Source organism: Lepisma saccharinum, chromosome 4 (genome assembly GCF_977018435.1).
Source record: "Lepisma saccharinum chromosome 4, izLepSacc3.1, whole genome shotgun sequence".
NCBI classification, from domain to species: Eukaryota; Metazoa; Arthropoda; class Insecta; order Zygentoma; family Lepismatidae; genus Lepisma; species Lepisma saccharinum.
This window is the reverse complement of record NC_139232.1, coordinates 109,401,177-109,419,403: the sequence shown is the minus strand read 5'-3', so window position 1 is coordinate 109,419,403 and position 18,227 is coordinate 109,401,177. Positions and strand designations below refer to the sequence as shown.

The 18,227-nt window shown below is 37.2% G+C and overlaps 1 protein-coding gene and 1 non-coding gene across 4 annotated transcripts; both read left to right on the top strand.

The window, feature by feature from the left end:
• Positions 1 to 136: 136 nt before the first annotated feature.
• LOC145986744 (uncharacterized) lies at positions 137 to 9,326 on the top strand. 3 transcript variants are annotated; one of them, XM_083121112.1, is made up of 5 exons: positions 137 to 237; positions 3,440 to 4,043; positions 5,081 to 5,464; positions 7,061 to 7,257; positions 8,167 to 9,326. In XM_083121112.1, the coding sequence occupies exons 2-5, from the start codon at positions 3,456 to 3,458 to the stop codon at positions 8,486 to 8,488; spliced, it is 1,491 nt and encodes a 496-aa protein (XP_082977238.1). In that variant the 5' UTR covers positions 137 to 237; positions 3,440 to 3,455; the 3' UTR covers positions 8,489 to 9,326. The 3 variants fall into 3 exon arrangements, with proteins under 3 accessions (XP_082977238.1, XP_082977237.1, XP_082977239.1); XM_083121111.1 differs by lacking the exon at positions 137 to 237 and adding an exon at positions 1,698 to 1,833; XM_083121113.1 differs by lacking the exon at positions 137 to 237 and adding an exon at positions 1,717 to 1,769.
• A 5,128-nt stretch (positions 9,327 to 14,454) lies between these two features.
• TRNAT-AGU (transfer RNA threonine (anticodon AGU)) lies at positions 14,455 to 14,528 on the top strand. The gene has a single exon. It is a non-coding gene; the product is annotated as a tRNA-Thr (tRNA).
• The last annotated feature ends 3,699 nt before the right edge of the window (positions 14,529 to 18,227 follow it).

The following is an 18,227-nucleotide window of genomic DNA, read 5'->3' as shown; positions in this document are numbered from 1 at the left end:
AGATCCAGCTACAACAAAATAGAGTTGAAAATACCAGGAAAATGACTGACTGATAATGTACACGCTATCTCAAATATCCATGGATTTCTCTCCAATCGAAGGAGCTGATGAGAGTTTATCATTCTTTCCATCCGCCATTTTGCTGACAGTGTTCGTGTGCTTGATACAATTATCTACAGAAGATAACGAGAATCAATAGGAGTGGCTGTTGACAAAATGAGTAACTGGTGAGAAAAGGTAAGAAACTTCCATTGGAATTATCGTGTTGATGAATCTAGTTAAGAAGTATATGCATGCTTAGCGTGCCAAAATTTGAATGTTTCAATACTTTTTAATGTATATTTTGAAATTTGACAGAACTTCATATGTTCTTTGGAAACCGTCTATGACATTCCTGGCATCTGTTGGAAAGTGGCAACATTTCTTCTTTAATTTATATAGTTATCTATGTGTAGAGACTTGAAGTGTGGATTAAATTGAGTATTTTCCTCCCCTTTTGTTTGTATCTCTTTTAATTCTTTCTCTTTTCATGGGTCTTTCTTCCCTGGCTTTCGATCTTCTTTTCTCAAACTGCCTTGTTCGTGCTTAATCTTTCTTTTCTTGATCCTTTTATCTATATCTTCTCTTCTGTTTCCCCTCTTTGCACAAAAAATATTTATTTATTTATTTATTTAAAGACATGACACTACAGGCAAATGCCCAATTACAATGTATTGTAATATCACATTGTTTGTTACACAGAATATGCAATGAATAGAATCGATAAGGTACAATAATATGATAATATGTGTTAAAGTAATATAAAAATTAATAAGAAAAAGTAATATGAAAAAGGAATAGAAAGTAGCAACCTGTCAAGTAAGGTTAAATCTTACACAGGATATGACAAGAATAGTAACAGAAAAAGACAAAACAACCAAAGAAAAACATATGAGCCACGTATTACATGAGGTATATAAGTAATGATAGTAACTAGGGTAAAACTGGTCCTTAGCATTAATTCCTTCACCTGAACAAACCAGGTATGTGCATAGAAAATGACTGAACTGCTCAATTACGTCAAATCTTATTTTGAAAGTAAGTTTCAATTTATTTCCTTCTTCAGTATCTTTTTCACACCACATACACATACACACACTCACTCACTCAAGTTCTATCTCACTGCTTTAATTTCAATTACTCTGTTCATTTTCTCTCTTTCTCTCGCTTAAATATGTCTTTCCCTTAATCTCTCTTGATCCTTAATTTCTCTTTCAATCACTTTTTTATTTATTTATTTCCCCCCTTTCCCACTCCCTTAAAACATTATTTCCTCATGATGACGCGACCTCCCTCCGCAGCTCCGCTTAGCAAGACCTTCAAAGCAGATTCTCGTCGAGTGGTGCTTCTTCAAGCACCTTGCTCGTTTCAAAAATGTTCATGAAAGGGGGTCAAGGTCGAAAATCATAGAATCAAACGCAAGACTCTTCTACGTTAAAGGTGTGAATCGCATGTTGCTCAAACTTGTCGTTCCATTAATAGGTTATTTCTTGTGATTCACTGCGTGGGATTTGGTAGAATTTTCCGAATGCTCACTTGAGAAGTCAAAAAGGGGAGGTTACGACTAGCAAGACTGAAAAAAGGGTTTGAGAGAAATCTTATCTTAGATATGTCGAGCAAATGTAATCGAAAGGAAGCTTATGAGTGATAACGCAACACGGTCATGACGAAATTACAGCAGAAAGTGGAACCACAAGGAAAAATCTTTATGCAGTGATTTTGAAGAATAAGTGAGTTTCCATTCCAGCAGTGATTACGTAGTTCTGCAGTTTTACTGAATATATTTTGGTCTAGGTGAGTATTCATGTCCTAATGTGCAAAATGCTATGTATACGTGTATTGCAGGAACAAAGTTCAGAAAATTTTCAGATGTCTAGTGCCAACCTTACAGTGATGCACATCCTAAACCATCAGAAAAACGTTGATAGAAACTAAAGGTAAATTAACAGATTACCGAGCTCGGCGGCCATATTGGTATTGATACTTGAAGTTGACCAATGGCATTAGGCTGTACTTAACCGGTCTGATACTCGATGTCTATGGTCTTATATTCAGTGATATAATAACTGATTGTCATTCGGGAAGTGAAAGCATTCATGGATCCATTTTGTACCGCAAGAAATACTCCAAAAAATTCAATTATAAGAAAATGGCGTGTCAATTACTGTATAATTCCAATCTGATTTCAACGATCTTTTATTTAAAATGTTATACTTAAGTACAATGCAAATAAACAGACTTAGTACTGTTTAGAAGGAAACCTCAACAAGTTTAATGTATTCGTAGAATGCTTACAAAAGCAGATACATTAGACATGTTCAATGTGCACTCCACATAATATGTTATAACACAGCACACACCATTTCGGCAATCAGGGTTCTCCACTCAAACCGTTTGTAGCATGGTTGAATCAATTTCAGATCGAAGACGTTCTTTGCGAGTGGCGTTACCCGCTACAACACCATTATTTTAATTAACTCTCTATACATTATAATTACTACTTCCGTACCATACAAAATAAAGTTATATAACACCTTCATTCTGCCTTATTCCTAGCTTATCTGTGCCACACAAGTAACTTACTTACCTGAGGAAGGGTTGGGGGTTCAGAGGCCCACACATTTTTGATTAATAAAATGCAAGAAACCATTTTTTTATTGAATAACTGGTTTCTTTGTTTATTATATAAGAAAGGTGCAGCCATATAACAATTATAATAATTACAAAATTGTCATAAAATATCAGAACCAATTATTGCATGAGTGTGTGTCACACACATATTCTATCATTCACTAACCTAAAAAATATATTAATGTTGCATCAATGCTTTTTTTGTATATGTACGAGCAGTTATATTGCAATTATAATAATTACAAAAATTACATTCTTTACCAACCAATTGTACACTCTTACTGGTCGGAGTGTCATGTCGGAATATACATTCCAAGCAGTGACGACGATTAGGGTGGACGTAGGAGGGCAGTTGCCCCCCATTTTTGCCACTTTTGCCACATATGCTAAACCTTATCTACAAAGGGAAGTAAACTGTGTTTGCCCCCGTCAGTTTTGGAACCCAATATCCGACACTGATTCCAAGGGGGAGGTGTACAGATGGTTCCACCCCGTTAATGTTCCTCCATGTATGTTACCTTTATGATTTTATGAACAAAAGTAATATGGAAACATTGGGAACGCCATAGAGAACAATGGAATTTACTTTCATTTCTTATAATTGGAAGAGGTGGTGAGCATGGCAACCTCCCTCCCCCATAAGATAGGGTTATTACATAGCAGCCGAGTCCGGTATCTACTATAATGTTCATTCTATGTAAGCGCTTCAGAATATAGTTACCGACAAAGGAAATAAAAAGTAATTTCTAAACAATATTCTTCGTTTCAGTTGTTGATATTTCGCGATGGCTCCATATTGGTTACTACTAGGTCTTCTTGCACCAGTCTTGGTCATTGGAAACTATGAGCAGCCGATCTGCAATTTGTGTACATGCAAAGAACCTGAGGACAACTCAACCAGACACCTCGTCATCAACTGCACGGCGAGACACATGCAGCTTCAGTACGACCACAACCATTGGCCGCAGGGATCGGAGTACGACACCATGGAGGCCTTCTTCAACGACAACCAATTCGCCGAAATCCTTCCCTTCGATTCGCTGCCACTGATCCGACTCTCTTTCCGGAACAACGTCATCACCACCATTTCGGTGAACGCGTTCTCGATGCTGAGGTCTCTTCAAACTCTGGATCTTTCGTTCAACCTGCTGGAAGCGAGCAGTCTGAAGATAGGAATCTTCAGGGGGTTCAAGAACGTGGAAGGAACACTGCTTCCCTTGAACGTGCGCGAGCTGCACCTGGATCACAACCGCTTGGAGTTCATCGAGTGGGATGTCTTCGACGATCTGACCAATCTTGAAGTTCTGACTCTGCACCGGAATCCACTTCAGCATATGAACTCTGTGCTTGTTCCCAAGCTAACCAACTTGAAGGTAATCTCTCTCCCACATACTCTTGTCAATGATGTTTACAGTCTTGCAGTGTTACTTTTAATAGCAAAAACGGTCCCCAATATCAATCATATTATCCATCGTTAGAATTCACAAATCTCTAACCGGTTGAACCCCTCTCTGATCTTTTGGTTATGCATTTCCGGCAATTACGTTGTCCAGATGGTAGAAAAAGAGCACGGTGTTTGCCATTTCAACACAAATAATTATATTTTTCATTTTGTATACCACTTCCTGGGAGTGTTCTTTACAGTTTCTCTCTGCATGTTCGATCAGCAATCGAGCATGTTCGTTTATAAATGAAGAAAACATAATTTTTGTTTTCTTCAATATTTAAACCTTAAGTCACGAACATTTTGACCACCCCTCATTTGTTAACCCGCAAGTTGGTTACTGTGAAAACGTTGAAAATGTATTTTCAATTACATAAGATGGCATTCTCGGAAACTGCCGGGAAAAGGGCTATATTTTTGAAAATACAACACAGAACTACGGTCGCAAAATCATAGAACTTATATTTTGAATTTGAGTTTTGTTTTCAGTCCGCTTTATCCACGTATAGGCTAACCATGACTGGACCTACAATAAAATTACGAATAAAGTAGGAACTAATGAGCCCTCAAAGAACAAATAAAATAAAATATTCTCATAAAAGTTAATGTTAATAATAATAATAAAATAATTAATAAAAAAATTGGATCCGAATCTATGTGGCTCCACCGGGTATCGAACCATGCAGCTTATGTAACATTTATTTCTAATTTCAGGTGTGTAAGGGATGACCCTTTCCAAAGACACCCAAATGTCAACCTTACTTCCACGTAGTACACCTTGGACTGTATTGTTGCAGACTAACGAGGCTCTGGTGTCTGGATCTGCAGCCAGAATAATCCTCTAGGAATTGTGTTGTGTCGTCTGCATATGTTCATCTTATCACCGTTCATTCTCACCTTCTAAATTAGCCTAAAGTGGCAGAAACGCGAAGTAAATAAAATCCAATCAAATATTTGTTATTCCAGGTGCTGAACCTGTCTTACACAACACTCGACAGTTTCCCTGAAGAAGTCGCCAGGGGGCTTCCAGAACTGGACGTCCTGGACCTTTCGGGTAACCAGTTCACAACGGTTCCAGCAGCGCTGGGCTTGCTACCGACTCTTCTCCAGCTGAATTTCGACGAGAACCTCATCGAGCAGCTGGATTCCAAGTCATTCCATGGCCTCCAGTCTCTGGAGCAGCTCAACATCAGCAGGATGCCGTTCCTCAAGAGCATCGGGCAGGCGACGTTCGGAGGGTTCCACTCTCTGGTGGAGCTCCACTGCTTCTCCAACCCCAACCTCACCTCCGTCCACAAGGACATGATGTGGGGAGAGGACCACAGCCAGAAAACATGGACTTTGAAAGTGGTAAGTGGAACATAAGAACGTGCTTAATAGCTTAATAACCCTTTCGAGCAGACCTCATCTCCAGGAAGGTATCAACTCGGGGCAAGCTCCGGCACCTACCTACCTATTAGATGAGAATGAGTCAAGGTAAGAGCTTTTCCTGCCCCCCCCCCAAAAAAAATAGGCAATAGTTAGGTAGGAGAGTTCAATGAACCAACCGATTTCTAACCAAGCTAGAGTAGTTTGAACATAAGAAAATGGAAGTGTCTGAGGGTATATTTGCATTAGCTGCAAGCAAAAACTTGAAGCGAATCCACTGCGAGATGCAGTATGCCATCATACAGTGATATAACAACTTGAACTACAACTCCAGAGTCCCGGATTCGAGTCCAGGTTCTTTGTCCGGATTCATTGTGAGAGTCCCTCATCAATTTCATCATATCATCACTCATCTCTTCGCAAATTAGCCAGAAGTGTCAGGAAGTGGAAGGAAAACAAACCAAGTCAATCAATCAAAGTCAATAACGACGTGAAAGAGTTCACAATAACGTCAGTACTACTGTATTTCCAATTCTTCAGTTCTTCCGTTGGTTAGTGGAAGTTGCATTGGATGTCTAAATCCATTAACAGTTACTTTTATCTACATACTATATTGTTCATGTCCTTCAATTGTCGTCACGACGTATGGTATGTAGGCTGTTCTAATGGAAAACTTATCGTTTGATAACATATGCGCATGTTTTAATTGTGTCAAGAATCCGTGATACTATTGAGCGGCGGATGGTGGGCCCGAATTAGGTGTTTCACATACTTATTAGAAACCCCATATTATAAAAAGTATGTGTAACTATTAATCTAATTTCCTCTATTAGCCCATTTTTTTCTACTTGTCCTAATTCAGACACACCATCTGCCGCTTATATTATTCACTTTAGATGTTGATAAAATAGAAAGAAAAGATCGTAAATGATTTTCAACGAATTAGCACGATGAATTACTCTTGGAATCGTGGGAACAACTGTTACACAATTAACTCTTTCTTGGTTATTTTTACTATTTAACCTACGTTAATAACCGTGAAATATACAAAAAATATGGACATTCAAAAATAATAGTCCTAAATTTGTTTCTTGTGTAAAATAAACAAAATTAGCTTCTTGTATCTTTTTAATATTTTAACAAGAGAAAAATGTAGGACTCTGTAACTTACACAATTGTAGAGTGGAAATAAAAACCGGGCTAAGTGCCAAAACTGGAATTCCGAGAAAACGAAGAAAAACTGTTGAACTGTTACATTCCACAGCCGGTGGAACGCATTTTACTGGCTACATTGTGCACTACGAACAATACACATTTCAGATAGCACACTGCACAGCATATTGGGCTCGGCACATAGCACACTTTTCGAATCAGAACCGAAAGTTTGATGATTTGGCACTTAGCCCGGATTTTATTTCCACTCTACAATTTATACTTCAAATCAATTTTATAAGTACTCTGTTCTGTAACCATCACCTTAACAATAATACCTTTAATATCATTATAATAATTCCAAAATGCATTAATGTTTAGTTACGTTGGAGGAGTACCACTTTAGTTCTTATTTCTACTTTCCAGCTAAATTTCAGTGGAAATTCGCTGACGTCACTAGCCAAAGGTCTGGCACACTGGGAGGATCTCACTGTGATAGATTTGCAGAAAAACCCTTGGAGTTGCACCTGTGAGCTTCAGTGGATGATCACCATCTTAGTCCCCATGATATACAACACTAGCGACTGCGATTCGAACATCTCGTGCACTCTTAAAGATATGAGGTATGTCCGATTCCATGCTCAGTATTTCCAGTATCAAAGTACCAAGTTTATTCCAGTAATACGTGTATCCTACTTTAGATCTATGTTCCACGTGTAGAATCCATCAACTTCTAGGGTGACCCTTTCCAAAGAACGCAAATGTCAACCTCACTTCCACGTAGTACACCCTGGACTGCATTTGCATACTAACGAGGCTCTGAAATCTGAACTTAGAGTAAAATACTCCTTTACTAGTGTTACTGTTCATATATAACTAACTAACTAACTCTTTGGCATTCATAAACCCGAAGGTTTATGGCTGCAGCAACACAGGCCTTCGATCTGTCTCTATCCTGAGCAAGATCTATCCACTCTTTTCCATCCCTACCGATTTTCTTTAGTTCCATCTCACGTTATCTCTCCATCTCCGTCTTTGTTTTCCTATAGGTTTCTTACCATCAGGTTTCCCAACAAGAATCTTGTAGGCTCTTCTTTCCTCTCCCATTCGTGCCACATGGTCTGCCCATCTAAGTCTTCTTGATTTAATCATTCTAATAATATCTGGACATAAATACAAATTATGTAGTTATCCTGTCCATATATACTAAATGAAAAAAAACAACATATTTTTTAAAAGACGAAGGAACACTTGATAATCTTCATGTAAAAGCAACGTACTTATTCATCTCGATCTCTGAGTTTGTTAAATATTACATTAATTTGATTTATTTGAAAATACTTGAGCAACTACATATTCGTTTTTATGTGGTCGGTCGTATTATACTTCCGCATTGGGCTCTGTATCAGTTTTTATGAACATAAGTTCACTTTGACCGAGATTACATCATCAGAACACAGTAAGCAATTGGGTCATAACTCACCGGTAGGGGACTGTCTTTCTTTACATCACGCAATTCTTTCTTTTTTCAGATGTTCATCCCCATCGTGGGCGAAGGGCAAAAGAATGGTGCACTGGTTGACCAGGAATGGTCAAGTATTTTGCGACGGCTCAGGGATGGAGGAAATCGGCGCGCTGGTGGAAAATGAAGAAGATGGGGTGACAACAGTGGGAGCATCCACCGGACTGATATTGGGGATTGTAGCCTTGGCCTGTGCAGCAATTCTCGTGCTAATACTTGCGGTGTATCTCTACAGAAGAAACATAAAACAAAAGAAGGCACTTGCCACCCACAATCTCAGATGTAGAAATCCTAGAGGGCTACGTGAACCTAGATTGAAAGCCGCTCCGTAGATCTACGTATATTGTGTTGTAGTCTGTGCATCATAAATAGCGCTATGCTATACTGGACTACTGTGGATAGGCTAACGAAGGACTTGAAATTCAAAATCTCACATCCAAATTTAAAACTAACGTAACGTAACTCGCCGTTAGATATAGGTTGAAGATTGTGAAATTTTGCTCTAACAGAAAGAAATATTAAACACCATATATTACACATTCTTTATTGGTTCAGATTGAAGCATATCTTACAGTAATGAAGTTCTTTTGAAGACCTCGTTTCAAGATTTGTGTTCTGATAAAGAAGTTATACATATTGAAACAGGAAACGGGCAAGATAAAATTTATAACGCTGCTTATGCGCTGAAAGTTACGCACTGAAAGCCTACGAAGTTATTTGTTTATGACAATAAAATTGGTATTTAATCGAGGCTTCAATGTGAAAGACATGACTTGGATGAGAAGCTGTATACCAACCATTTAATATCAACAACGTGTGGTTAAGAACAACCAATGAAAGTAAACCTAATTTATATTATTACACTCTGTATCCCGTTATATACCACAAAAATTGTGTATATATTTATAATTATGAACCATAGTTGTCAACAATACTTTCAAGAAATAGTAGAAGTCATAGGATTTTAAAAACTTAATAGGCCTATACGTTGCAGCGTAATTTCACATTTTTGTGAGATTGTGTGTATGAATTTGTACGAGTAATATATAATACTTTTTATTATATTTTTAGCGATTAATTTTTGACCAAGGAACATACGTTCCTAAAATCAAGAACTCTATAGTGCTAGTCATGTTTCTAGTACTGGAATAATTGTAATATCAGGTGGTTATAATTAAAGTGACGGTGTTCAGAGTGGTACAGCACGGGCTGTAATGAGAGTAGCAGTCTGAAACTTCGTAGATATGCTAATGAAGCAATGCGCTCGCGAATTATGAAAAAAAAAAATAGTTCCAATTCTCGCCACCAGGGTAAAAATGGCGCTGTAAGCAGTCAAAACTTGGTATAGTTACAGGAAAAACACTATAAATCGCAGATAACAAAACTCTTTGTAATAAAATATCGCTACAATTTCACTATTCGAATTACATGAACATTACTAAAGGAAAAAGCAACAAGCGTCACCAACAACAACCAGGGAGCTCACACAATGGTTAGGCAATTTCACCGACTTTGACGTCAGAGTTATGGAAAATTCCACGTTTTGACTGCTTACAGCGCCGTTTTTTACCCTGGTGGCGAGAATTGGAACTAATTTTTTTGGCATAATTCGCGAGCGCATTGCTTCATTAGCATATCTACGAAGTTTCAGACTGCTACTCTCATTACAGCCCGTGCTGTACCACTCTGAACACCGTCACTTTAATTATAACCACCTGGTACATATGTCGAAACAATATGTCGAAAGAAGTAGAAAAATCTGTTCTAAGAATAGTACAATTTGTCCAGAACTAGACACAGCAATATAATTATTATAGTTCTCATTTACATTATATCTTACAATGGTGTTTGATTCAGTCTTCCTCCTCGAGTGGCTATATTTCTATTTACCAGCATTGTTTGATTTGTCGAAGGTTTGTTTTCCCTCAAAAAACCTAACAGACGTCCAGATTTCGTCGGGACCCTTTCCTTTAATTTCTTGTCCCGAATTTGTTCTGACCACAATCGGGACGTGAACATATCTATTGTTGTTTTTTGAACTGCATTTGCAGTTTGTTAATATAATTTTAATCCTTCATTTCCATGCATGTATTTGTCTACATCGAATGTCTCAGAAATAGATGAGAAATTCTCTCTCCTGTTATAATGGAAACTTTTCATGGCGCGTTTCTAACTTTACTCGTTTATTCTGAAGCTGTGATGAGTCTTGATTTGGGCATGGGTATTCTTCTGTGATTAATATATTAGAATGCAGTGTTAATTGGACATTACCCATTGTCTTTTACTACTTACACCTATTCTAACGCTACGTTTCGAGAGAACACCTCTCGTCTTCAGGTAGACAATAGGCGTAGGCAGGTAAAAAATTCTGAAGGGGTGGAGGGTGGGGTTCACTTATAATTGTTCCTATGGGCATCGCTACAAATTTGAATAATATAAATAATACCAATAATAATTAACATTTCAGAATAATAAACAAATTTTATTACATTATTATTATTATTATTGTTATATCTTCGAGGAGACTTACTCAATCCAGCAGATGAGTGAATATCCAGAACAAGTTTTTTTGTTTTTTTGTTTTTTTGTTTTTTAACGTTTCATACAGTGGGTACTAAACTGCACAGTTATTATACTTTGTTATATATTAGATACCTTCAAGACTAAAAGTTACATGGAAATTTTAGTCATAAAGTTTTCATTGTTTCGCGTGTCACATAAAACTTAATTTTTAGAATTTTGAAAAGTGTGAAACCATATACTAACGCAGTTTTTCTTTGCCTATTCTGTTCGAATACTAACCAACTGACGTTTTCTTTTCTGTTGATAACAACAAAAATAACAAACGTTCTGCTATTTTGTAACTTGCAATAAAAGTTGGACCGGTGCTCATCATAATCGTTCCTATACTTACCAAACAGCATAATGTACAGTGGGATCCATGAGCATTACCGTGCAAATTGTCCGTGACTATTTTCATTAATTTTTCTCTCACATCCTGTGTGTTTTAAAGCGATGGATTCTTATGTATGCTGGTGCAGAAGTTGTCAACAGCTTGTTTTGAGCTTTCTTTTAATTCTTGAAGCTGTTATTGGGTCAAATAATGAGCACGAACATGGTGATAATTTGCACGGTAATGCGCATGGATCCCACTGTACCACCACTATGCATTATACAGGTGTGTGTTTTCAGTGGCGTACGCAAGGGGGGGGGTTACGGGGTTTAAACCCCCCCCCCTTGAGCTTGTGAAATATTATGAAAAATGCTGTGGAAAAAATTTTAAATGGCCAATTTACCACAGTCAAAGATCTGGGACAATACTATTACTATTACTACATCTACTACTACTACTACTACTACTACTACCACTAATAATAATAATAATAATTTGAATTATTATTTCCATGTAGCATGGAGAAAAGCACAGCATTGCAAGCACACGCGTCTTTCAGAGTGATGCCTTGAAAATTAGCACAAGTTCTTGAAAGTGAAATATGAGGGTAACTATGATTTAAAAGAGAAATAAGATGTTTTGTATTTCAGTTGCAACAATGTTCAATACTCTGGCGTACGCAGTTTTTTTGGGGGGGAGGGGCCGGAATAGTAAATGTGGATAATACATGGCTTCGTTTTGGAGGGCAGGATGCATAATAAAATATTTCGTATTTTTGGAGCTTTTCAGTCTATTAAAATTGTATTCAAAGACAAAAATGGTAATCGGGACTCACTTTAAAAGAGGTATCGTATTTACACATTTTGATTTTTTAATGTTCTTAACGGATTTTTATTTGAAAATTCTGATTTTCTCAAATTTTTGGTAGGGGCTGTAGCATCATCGGTAGAGGCATGCATATTTCGTTTTTGACAAAAAGAAAACGAAATTTGAAATAACACATTGCAATGTTAATATTTAAGCTTTCTGAAAGGTGTGAGGTGCATTTTCCTACCCTGTTTTGTCACGAAATGATGCGAAATGACCGGCAAAATGCGAAATAGACTCTTAAACACGAAATTTACCGTTTATATACCGACGCGACACTTTCTGAAGTCTGAAGTATCCTATGTGTTATGCAATTCACGGAAATTTGATTAATTTTGCTGTAAATATTTCAAAAGCAAAAATGGAATCCTTTATACAGGAATAAACTTAATATTCTGGTAATGATTTAATGTGCTATTAGAAGGGATATGTTTATTTTGTGTAATAGTGCAGTTTTTAAATCAAATTCCAGATAGCACGTAAGTTAACTGCAAGTTAAATCGAATGTCGGTTTAACTTGCAGTTAACTTACATGCTATCTGGGATTTGGGATTATATTCACATTTTTAAAACCAAAATGTAATTTTATATACCGCTTTTTCACCGCAATAACAGCGAAATTTCATTTTATTTACAGCTTTTGAACCCGAAATTGACTCTGTTTTTATACTGAAATTTTGCTTTTTTATTTACCAAAAGTATGTGCCTCTAACCATCGGCCATGACTCTACGTACGCCAGTGTTCAACGAACATGTATTTTTTTTGTGTGAACAATGAGAATTAACTAAAGAAAGTTCTTGGTTCGTTGTTAGAGGCTAATGTATAGACAAAGGCTAGGCGGACAAGAATACAGTCACCAGTCTGCCTTCCCATTGTATTATTTACCGCAGCACGTTTGACTGTCTCTCTTTAAAATGTCTCACCTTGTTGACTAGACAATTATTCAAACGACAATAAGCTTAACTATTGTAAAATGTTTTGTTGGTAAGAACAGTGAGACAATCCAGATGTGAATTATCGGGGACATTTATGCGGGGAAGAAGCCGGAAAAATTCCAACCAATTTCGGGAATCGAATCCGGATCTCCCGCGTGATTCTCAGATGCTCTACCGACCAGACCACCGCAGCTTCTTGGATGAGTTCCATACTTTCATTATTTCAATTTATTTTAATATATATTCTTGTTTTATGGATTTTCTTCACCCTTAAAATGTCTCACCTCGTTGACCAGACAAAAAACAAAAACAAAAACAAAAACAAAAACAAAAAAAAGCTCCCAGGATTTGATAAAAATTGAATGATTAGAAAGTAATTTACTTCTATTGTTTCCATAAATGGTATATTTATGTAGATCTCTACTACATAATAGTAGTAGTGGTATTATTAGTAGTAATTCAGGTAATTAATTAATTATAAGTATTATTAATTAATTGTGATTATTATTATTTAATTAAAGTATAATAAATCAAAGGTAATGTGAATTTGGAGAAAGTTTTAGAAATAACCCCCCCCTTGACGAAATCCTGCGTACGCTACTGTGTGTTTTATGGAGCCGCATATAGGTAAAATGTATGTGCTACATCGGCAAGCTGGAGATGCTAGGTTTGAACTGCTATCAAGGAGAATTTAAAACGTTATCGAACAGGGAACTTAAAGTTGGAAAGGGAATTTTGGGACAATCCTAAGGAAATGTTCAGTCTAACCCAGGAACAACACAGCAGAAGTGAAAATGAAGAGGTCGTGGATGGATTGCTATTCCGAGAATAAATCCTGTTTCGATCAGGTTTCAGTTTTCCAAATGTATGACATTTTTGCTCAATCGCTTCAACATCGTATCTCTGTTGTATTTTTGTGAAGTTTCAAATATTTTTTTTGAAAATGAGTTACAGATTTTGGTTTCTGAACTTATATTAATCCAACATGAGAGAAGTTTCGCGGGGTGGTGGTGGGGGGGGTTTGAATCCTAGAATCCCTAAATACGGCCATGATAGCTACATGTGCAGGATGCATAATTCAAAGCCTAATGGTTTCAATGTCAGTGGATTGTTTACAGCAGTTTCAACAGTGAAGGACAAACCAAGAATAAACTATGGAAAGAAATAGATTACAATTGTAGCGGTCGGGATATTTTAACCAGCTTCTAAAACCCTGAATCCAGATTCGTGGATTAAGTGAGTTCCCCCTCTACGGATATTACTTTCTGAAAATATGGTACCTTTAACGATACTTCTAATAACCTTGCCTTTAACGCTATTCGTCAATCCGGTTTCTTCCAGTTCTATCATCAATTCATCACGACAATCAGCAGTCTCTATTGACCTAATGCTCATTTACAAAATTTTTGTATATTTACACATTCCACTCTAAATCGACTCGATTCCCCTGCCCGTCATTCAAAACATGTTTCAACTTGACCTGAATACACGAATCCACCATCAGTGGTGTCGTTGAAGTGTGTCTGCTCATATGCAGATGTTCACGCAACACAGAGTCCCAACTCGTGAAGAATGAAGCATAGTGGAAAAACGGAAAGGTGTGGCGCCGTGGCTTAGTTGGTTAAAGCGCCTGTCTAGTAAACAGGAGATCGAGGGTTCGAATCCCTCCGGTGCCTGCCTATCAAGGTAATATTTTTTATTTTTATTTTCTATGAACTTACGTAGAGGTTAGCGAAAAGGGATTGTGTCAGGTGTTTTTGAATGATATTGTAAACCAATCGAACTAAACTACTATTTTTTTATGCATTCAAGTTTATATTTTTTAACCTCCGTTAAACTCTAGTTATCTAGTTACGAAACCACTGATTTACTTACAAGCGCTTTCACATGTAAAAAGTGGAATTTTAATGATTTTTTTTAAAGAAAAGAAATAATTAATATCTTTGTTAACATTAAACTGCAAAGATTGTTGTGTAGTGGTTAAATAGCGCACGGCAAAGCCAGGAGGAGCATGGGTTCGAATACTGTTACATGTTTCTTTATGGCAATTCTCTTATGTCATCAACTTCCCACTTTCGCGATTAACCAAATGAATAGTGGGCGTCAGTGGCGGCGATTAGGGGAGGCAAGGGGGGCAGTTAACCCCGCACTATGCTAAACCTTATCTACTAGGGAAAGTAAGCTGTCTTTGCCCCCCAGTTTTAGCACTTTCCCCCCTTGTTTTGGAATGCAATCACCGCCACTGGTGGGCGTACAAATCTAAAACTAACGTATTGTAATAGAGGTTATCTATTATTCCGTCTGTCTTCCCGTTAGTCATTTCTCAATATCTCAGTCTACAAGAGATAATTTTAAATAGAATAATGATCGATTTGTTGTTAGATATTGTAGAATCAATACATTTGTTTGAATCATTCATTTTTACGTCTCGTATTTACACAGATAAGTATTACGCAAATGATTGTTTGCGTTTTGTTGAAGTCCATTTTTGTGCACAGATAGGCTAATTGGGACTTGATCTACAGTTTAAAGTAGGATCCGAGCCACTATGTGCCTCCACTGGCTTTCGAACCCGGGATCTCTTGATTACAAGGCAAGGCCCTAGAAAATAGTTCCATGAAATGAAAATAACTTCCATGTAGTTGGTCAGGCCAGGCCAGGTTCCGACAAAGTTCATAAATTATACGCTATGTGACGCTGCATGTCTTGCCAGGTTAGAGCGCCGCATGTGGCCACAAACGAAACTACTTAGACGTTTTCACATTTGTAGGACAAAATGATCATGCGATGATTGTTTATTCCTGCCCTATTTGTATCGGCCACAAATTACGTCAGTGTGGTCTTAAAACGCGATTTGTTAGGTGTAATTAAACTATTATGTAGTAGATTAAATATTTTTTTCTGTTTTGCTATAAAGGCTTTTTTTTAACCTAAGAATGTAGAAATGTGCATGCTTTTACACTCTAAAATACCAAATTACGATGTAAAACATGAAAGTATGTAACATAAAAATATTGCTAAGCATTTTACAAAACCATTGTTTTCTTTGCGGTAAAGTGTTTTATACAAATTATTTCTTGTCTTATAAATAATAATAATAATAATATAACCAGTGGCTCTACAGCCCTAGAAGGACCTTGGCCTATACCGACTGCCAGTCTCTCTCCCACAATCCTATCCAAGAGGTGTGGAGTTCTTCCATCGGTTATAGGGTGACGTGGGGTCAGCACGTCGAACCCTCAGCCGTTGTAGGAGATTTCCGAGACCGGGTTACGCTATTCACTCGTAGCTCCTCAATTTCCTCACGATGGTGGGTTGCCACCGATCCTATATACAGGCCTAGAACCCAGAGACTGAACCCAGGCGGACTCGAACCCATGTCGTCCCGCAGTCTGAGTCCAAAGCACAGCGCCTTAGACCGTACGGCCACGGAGGAGGAATCGTCTTATAAAATGAAAAAAAATAAAAATATTATGAACAGTACATGGTGACATGTTAGAAACACCCTAAATATAACCAATAATATATGTTTTTAACACGAATTAAAACTGAAGCATGGCACAAACACTCATTAATATGAAGAACGAAAGCAAGACCTCCGTTAGGGATATTGGACTACCTTTAGTGATGATTCAAAATATCTTGCCCTTGCACACTTTTCAGCTTTGCCGTGATTGTTAACAGAGGGAAGGAAAACGATTTTTCTTCCATCCCAATGGAATAAAACGTCAGTCAATTTCCTGAATCCGCTCACACGGCCTGCGAACGGTATAAACTTATGCAGCCGAAAAATAAATTCTTATAACTAGCTTGTTACGAGAATAACTTCGCTCTCCAGGGGCAGTAAGAAGCTTATGCGATTTGGAACAAATTAGGTCATGGAAAGCGAGTTTTGGCAGAGAGGAAAAAAGACAGGGAAGAGAGCTCTGACTGCATTTTCTTTCTCCCTCGATTTTAGTTGTTAAAAACCAAATATGTCAAGCATTACAGAAGCTGCCCCCTCTCTCCCCAACGTTTGTGCGCTTAATTCTCCCCCTCCCTTGTCTCAGGAGAAAATGGGGCTTGGTATGTGAGTGACCTTAATAATCTTTTAGCTCTCCAAACTGTAATTACCCTTAATTTGCCTGTTTTATTAGCTTGATAAATAGCAAGTGGAAACCGACGCACAATCTCTCACCCCACAGTTTCGTCCAATTCATCGGAAAAAGAAGAAGAAGAAAAGAGGATGTTCCCGTTTTATATTTAATTAACAACGCGCTCGCTTAATAAGAATTTGTTCTATTGTGCACAAAGTGTACTATGGCAAAGAAATAAAAGGTATTTCAGAGTAGACAAGCATTTATGAACATGATCTGGTAAAGTTTCGGGAATTATTCAATACAAATGTTCATTTTTGACCTGGCAACACTATGAACCGACGAACGTGGAAAATTAAATGGAAATTGAATAAAAAAAGCGAGAAAGGATGTAAACACCGAAAATGATTAAACAGCAAGGCAAAAAACGTAACTGCAATGACAAAAAACTTAATAGAATGAAGAAAGGAAATTATAATGGAAAATGTGGAAGTAAAGGGACAAGAAAGGAGGAAAACAGTAGAGGACGAAAATTGGGAAACGGTGGTGTATAAAATTGTGAAAGGTTTGGTAGACGCTAATGAAAGGAAACTTATTACGCTCATGTATGGTATTTCTCGTTTACAAATGTTTACTACACCTGTAACTGTGTGTATCTGTGATGCACTTAACGTATACTTTAGGTACGTCAGGCCATTGATACAAGTGTAACATAAGTAGTAATCACAGTAATAACAACAACGAATACTAGATTAATTATAATTATAAACTACTTAGGTTGTACTTATTATTATTAATTATTATTATTACTACACTGCTGGACAAAATAAACCGGTCACTTGCATTTTTTTTGTGATAACGCATAAATTATTAGTGCTGCGTAATTTATATAATAATTTGTTCTCTGTTGAATATATTCAGGTTTTCTTATTTCCAATAATTTCTGAAACATTTAGTTAGCCTCCGAAGCAGAATTGTTAATAAGTCAAATTAGAATAAAATAAAGGGCCTTCCCGATGGCGCAGTGGTAGCGTCGTTGCCTTGTAATCAAGGGGTCCCGGGTTCGATACCCGGTGGAGGCACATAGTGGTTCGGATCCCACTTTAAACTGTAGGTCTAGTCCAAATTAGCCTTACTGTGCATAAAGTGGACTTAAAACACCAAATCAATCCAATACAATAAAATAATAAATAATTGCAATTCAGATGTCAAATATTAAGGTGTCCGTTTTTTTTTTGTCCAGCAGTATATATCCTTGAGGAGACTTCTCGATATACCAGATAAGTGACATGAACATAC

Bases quoted from the DNA above. Each gene is read 5' to 3' on its own strand.
- LOC145986744 (XM_083121112.1), top strand. From the start codon at position 3,456: ATGGCTCCATATTGGTTACTACTAGGTCTTCTTGCACCAGTCTTGGTC. The intron at 4,044-5,080 runs GTAATCTCTCTC...TTGTTATTCCAG, and splicing joins CCAAGCTAACCAACTTGAAG to GTGCTGAACCTGTCTTACAC. The intron at 7,258-8,166 runs GTATGTCCGATT...TTCTTTTTTCAG, and splicing joins TGCACTCTTAAAGATATGAG to ATGTTCATCCCCATCGTGGG.